The sequence below is a fragment of the Muscardinus avellanarius genome (assembly GCF_963383645.1).
Source record: "Muscardinus avellanarius genome assembly, chromosome: 3".
NCBI lineage: Eukaryota > Metazoa > Chordata > Mammalia > Rodentia > Gliridae > Muscardinus > Muscardinus avellanarius.
In genome coordinates this window covers 115,457,004-115,461,603 of record NC_137788.1, presented here as the reverse complement: position 1 = coordinate 115,461,603, position 4,600 = coordinate 115,457,004, and the positions used below count along the sequence as shown (strand labels likewise).

Here is a 4,600-nt window from a genome sequence, read left to right as displayed (position 1 = left end):
GAGGCTGAGACGGGAGGATCGCAGGTTCGAAGCCAGCCTCAGCTACTTAGTGAGGCTCTCAGCAACTTAGCGAGACCTTATTTCCAAATAAGAAATAAAAATAGGCCTGGGGGTGTAGCTTGGAGGTAGAAGGCCCCTGGGTCCCATCTCCAGTGCCTAAATAAATAAATAAATAAATAAATAAAATTTGAAAATAGGGTTGGGGTGTAGCTTGGAGGTAGAATGCCCCTGGGTTCCATCCGCTAGATAGATTAGATAGATAGATAGATAAGTAAATAAGTAAATAAAATTTGAAAATAGGGTTGGGGTGTAGCTTGGAGGTAGAATGCCCCTGGGTTCCATCCGCTAGATAGATTAGATAGATAGATAGATAGATAGATAGATAGATAGATAGATAAGTAAATAAGTAAATAAAATTTGAAAATAGGGTTGGGGTGTAGCTTGGAGGTAGAATGCCCCTGGGTTCCATTCCCAGTCACCACACACACACAAGTTAAGGTCTGTGTTTTGTTCCAAGATTATACCCTTTCTTTTTTCTTTGCTGGAACTGAAATTTTCTTTGCATGAAATGACAGTGCTATGCCGGGGGGAAGAGGGTGCACGCTTACAATCCCAGCATTCGGGAGGCCGAGACAGGAGGATCGCGGTTCGTGGCCAGCCTCAGCTACTTAGCGAGGCCCTTCACAACTCAGTAAGACCCTGTTTCAAAAATAAAAAGACCTGCTGGGCGTGGTGGCGCAAGCTTGTAATGCCTGCACTTGGGAGGCGGAGACAGGAGGATGCACAGGTTTGAAGCCAGCCGCGCTGGTTTAAGAGACCCTGTTTCCAAATAAAAAGTATAAAATAGGTTTGGGAGTGTAGCCCGGAGGTAGAAGGGCTTCGAGGAACCCCAGTACCACCAAAATAAATAAATAAATAAATAAATAAATAAATAAATAAATAAATAAAAAAGACCTAAAATATAGGGCTGGGGTGTAGCTCAGAGGTACAATGCCCCTGGGTTCCATCCCCAACACTGCAAAAAAAAAAAAGAAAGAAAGAAAAGAAAAGAAAAAAAACAAATGACAGTGATAGTCAATGGTATTTCCAATTTCTTCTTTTTTTTTTTTTGAGATTGAACTCAGGGGCAATCTACCTCTGAGTTACACCCCTACTCCCAACCCCACTTGTATATATATATATTCCATACTGGGGATGGAACCCAGGGGCATTCAACCTCCGAGTTATACCTCCAGGCCTATTTTTTATTTTTTATTTTTTATTTTTTATTTATTTTGGGGTGGTACTGGGGGTGGAACCCAGAGGCTTTCTACCTTCTGGCTATACTCCCAGACCCATTTATATTTTATTTTGGAAACAGGGTCTCACTAAGTTGCTGAGAGCCTCACTAAGTAGCTGAGGCTGGCTTCGAACCTGCGTGATCCTCCTGTCTCAGCCTCCCAAGCGCAGGGATTACAAGCGTGCGCCACCACACCCTGCTAGGCCCAGTCTTATTTTTTATTCCTTATTTAGAAACAGGGTCTCACTGAGTTGCAAAGAGCCTCACTAAGTAGCTGAGGCTGTCTACGAACTGCGATCCTCCCGACTCAGCCTCCCGAATGCTGGGATTACAAGTGCGTGCCACCACAACCAGCTTCTATATATTTTTTTAAACAGTGTCTCACTAAGTTGCTGAGAACATTACCAAGTTGCTGAGGCTGGCCTGGAACCTACGATCCTCCTGTCTGAGCCTTCCAAGTACCGGGATTACAGGTGTGCACCACTGCTCCCAGCTTCCAGCAATTTGACTGAAGCAGCCAGGTCACGGGCATCACCAAGCAATTACAATTTTATCAACAAATAAAAATGTTTATTGAGTACAAAATTAAAAGGGATAGAGAGTCCTCGGACGCAGGAAGCCCTCGGACACTTCAGTGCTGGCCTTGGGAGGCCTGGAAGAAGTCATTGCTCATGACGGTGACGAGAGCCAGGAAGACAGCGTACTCCTGGAAGTCCACCTGCTGGTCACTGTTGTCGTCCAAATTGCCCATCAGCTTCTTCAGCCCCTCCTCGTCCACCTTGTCCTGAAAACGAGAAGAACAGGAGTCACACCAAGCTGGCCCCGGCCGCCCTCCACACCAAACCCACACCCAGATCCACACACATAAATCGCAGCCCGGTTAACATTGAAAGTTCTCCCCCGCACTGGAAAAACTGGGTAAGTGACAGGGAGCCTCTGCAAGCCACCGAGAGGTCCCAGAGAGCAAGGACAGCTGGACACTCATTGCTGAGAGTCTCAGCGCCCCCTGCTGGGTGGAGGGCACAGGGCGCCCCTCTAAGTGCCTACCAGCTCATGGAAGCCCAGGGAGGTAGATACCACGATCCCTTTTTTTTTTTTTTTTTTTTTTGCTGATGAGGTTATTAAGGCTTTTCAGGAGCCAGGGGAAATAGCTGCAGCGAGAACTCAGAAAAAGCAAAGTTTCTTTGAGAGCCAGACGTGGTGGTTCACGCTTGTAACCCTAGTACTTGGGAGGCAGAGACAAGAGGATCACAGTTCCTGGACAGCCTCAGCTACTTAGTGAGGCCCTTTACAACTCAGTGAGACCCTGTTTCAAAATAAAGAATAAAAAATAGGGTTGGGGGTGTAGCTCGGAGGTAGAATGCCACTGGGTTCCATCTCCAGTACCACAAAATATAAAAATAAAAATAAAAAAATAAAGAAAATAGGGCTGTGGGTATAGCTCGGAGGTAGAATGCCCCTGGGTTTCATCCCCAGTACCGCAAAATATAAAAATAAAAAATAATTTAAAAACTAGGGTTGGGAGTGTAGCTTGGAAGTAGAATGCCCTGGATCCATCCCTAGTACCTCAAAAAGAAAAAAAGAAAAAGGTTTTTGAAATGCCAATCTCAATGATTAGAAATTTATAGAGAAGCAGAGTGTGGTGATACACTCCTGGAATCCCCAGTACTTGGGAGGCTCAGACAGGAGGCTGCAGGTTCAAGCCCAGCCTCAGCAACTTAGTAAAGCCCTCAGCAACTTGGGGAGACCTTATCTCAAATTAAAAAGGGCTAGGGGGCAGGGCGTGGTGGCGCAAGCTTGTAATCTCCGTGCTTGGGAGGCGGAGACAGGAGGATCGCGCAGGTTTGAAGCCAGCCGCTCTGGCTTAAGAGACCCTGTTTCCAAATAAAAAGTGTAAAATAGGTCTGGGAGTGTAGCCCAGAGGTAGAAGGGTTTCCAGGAACCTCAGTACCACCAAAAATAAATAAATAAATAAATAAATAAATAAATAAATAAATAAATAAATAAATAAATAAAAAATGGGCTAGGGTATGTAGCTCAGAAGTAAAGTGCCCCCACGAAGTAAGAGGAGGAGAGACCAGCTGTGTGGTGCTGGGCCAGTCACTACCCCTCTCTGGACTTTGAGTTGCTCAATTCCCCAGAGATGGAAATAAGACAGCCGCTGAGGATACGGACAGCACACAGCTCAGAGATGCTGCAGGGACTAGCCATTAATACCAAACTCCTAGCCAGGAGTGTTGGCGCACGCTGGTAATCTCAGCATTGGGGAGGCTGAGACAGGAGGATCACGGTTCACGGACAGCCTCAGCTACTTAGTGAGGCCCTTTGCAACTCATTGAGACCCTGTTTCAAAATAAAGAATAAAAATAGGGCAGGGGGTGTAGCTCGGAGGTAGAATGCTCCTGGGTTCCATCCCCAGACCCCCCCCACACACACACACACACAAAGCTCCTTAGGTGAAGCAAAGGCCAGGGGAGAGCGCTGGCCCCGCCCCATCATCAGACCTCCATGCTCCCCCTGCCACACTCACCCCCACAAAGCTGGGCAGCTCCTTCTGCAGAAGTTCCTTCATTTCTCCCTTACTCAGCTTGTACCTGTCGCCCTCTTGGCTGGAGTACTTGTGGAAGGTGGAGACCATGACTTCCATCGCCTGCTCCAGGGGACTGGACATCTTGAAACTGGGGCTGCAGATATGGGCCGTGAGGCAGGCAGTGCCAGGACCGCTTTCACTCGGCACCCCAAACTCCCTCCCCACTCCCTCTGGCAACCTTCCCTGTGTGTGTCTGGGCTTGTGTCTCCTCACAACCACACTGAGGGCACACCTTTGAGGGCAGGGCTCCCCACCCTTTTTGGGGGGAGGAGTAATGGAGATTGATTGACCCCAGAGGCATCCTACCTCTGACCTCTACCCCAAGACCTTTTAATTTTTTTTTTTTGCTTTTTATTTTATTTATTTATTTATTTATTTTTTGAGGTACTGGGCATTCTACCTCCGAGCTACACCCCCAGCCCTATTTTTTATTCTTTTTTTTTTTTTTTTTTTCCTGCAGATCTGGGGAAGGTACCCAGGGGCATTCAACCTCGGAGCTACACCCGCTGCCCTGTTTTTTATTCTTTTGTGTGTGTGTGTGGTACTGGAGGTGGAACCCAGGGGCTTTTCTACCCCTGGGCTATATTCCCAGACCTATTTTATATTTTATTTGGAAACAGGGTCTCACTAAGCTGCTGAGAGCCTTACTAAGTAGCTGAGGCTGGCTTCGGATCTGTGCGATCCTCCTGTCTCAGCCTCCCAAGCACAGGGATTACAAGTGTGCGCCACCA

The 4,600-nt window shown here is 47.2% G+C and overlaps 1 protein-coding gene across 1 annotated transcript; it reads right to left on the bottom strand.

Annotated features, from left to right (window-relative positions):
- Nucleotides 1-1,910: 1,910 nt before the first annotated feature.
- Nucleotides 1,911-3,950, bottom strand: LOC308260279 (protein S100-A2-like; the record flags this gene model as incomplete). The annotated part of the gene is made up of 2 exons (XM_080691587.1): nucleotides 1,911-2,063; nucleotides 3,810-3,950. 2 exons carry the CDS (start codon nucleotides 3,948-3,950, stop codon nucleotides 1,911-1,913), a joined length of 294 nt encoding a protein of 97 aa, XP_080547713.1.
- Between the last annotated feature and the right edge of the window lie 650 nt (nucleotides 3,951-4,600).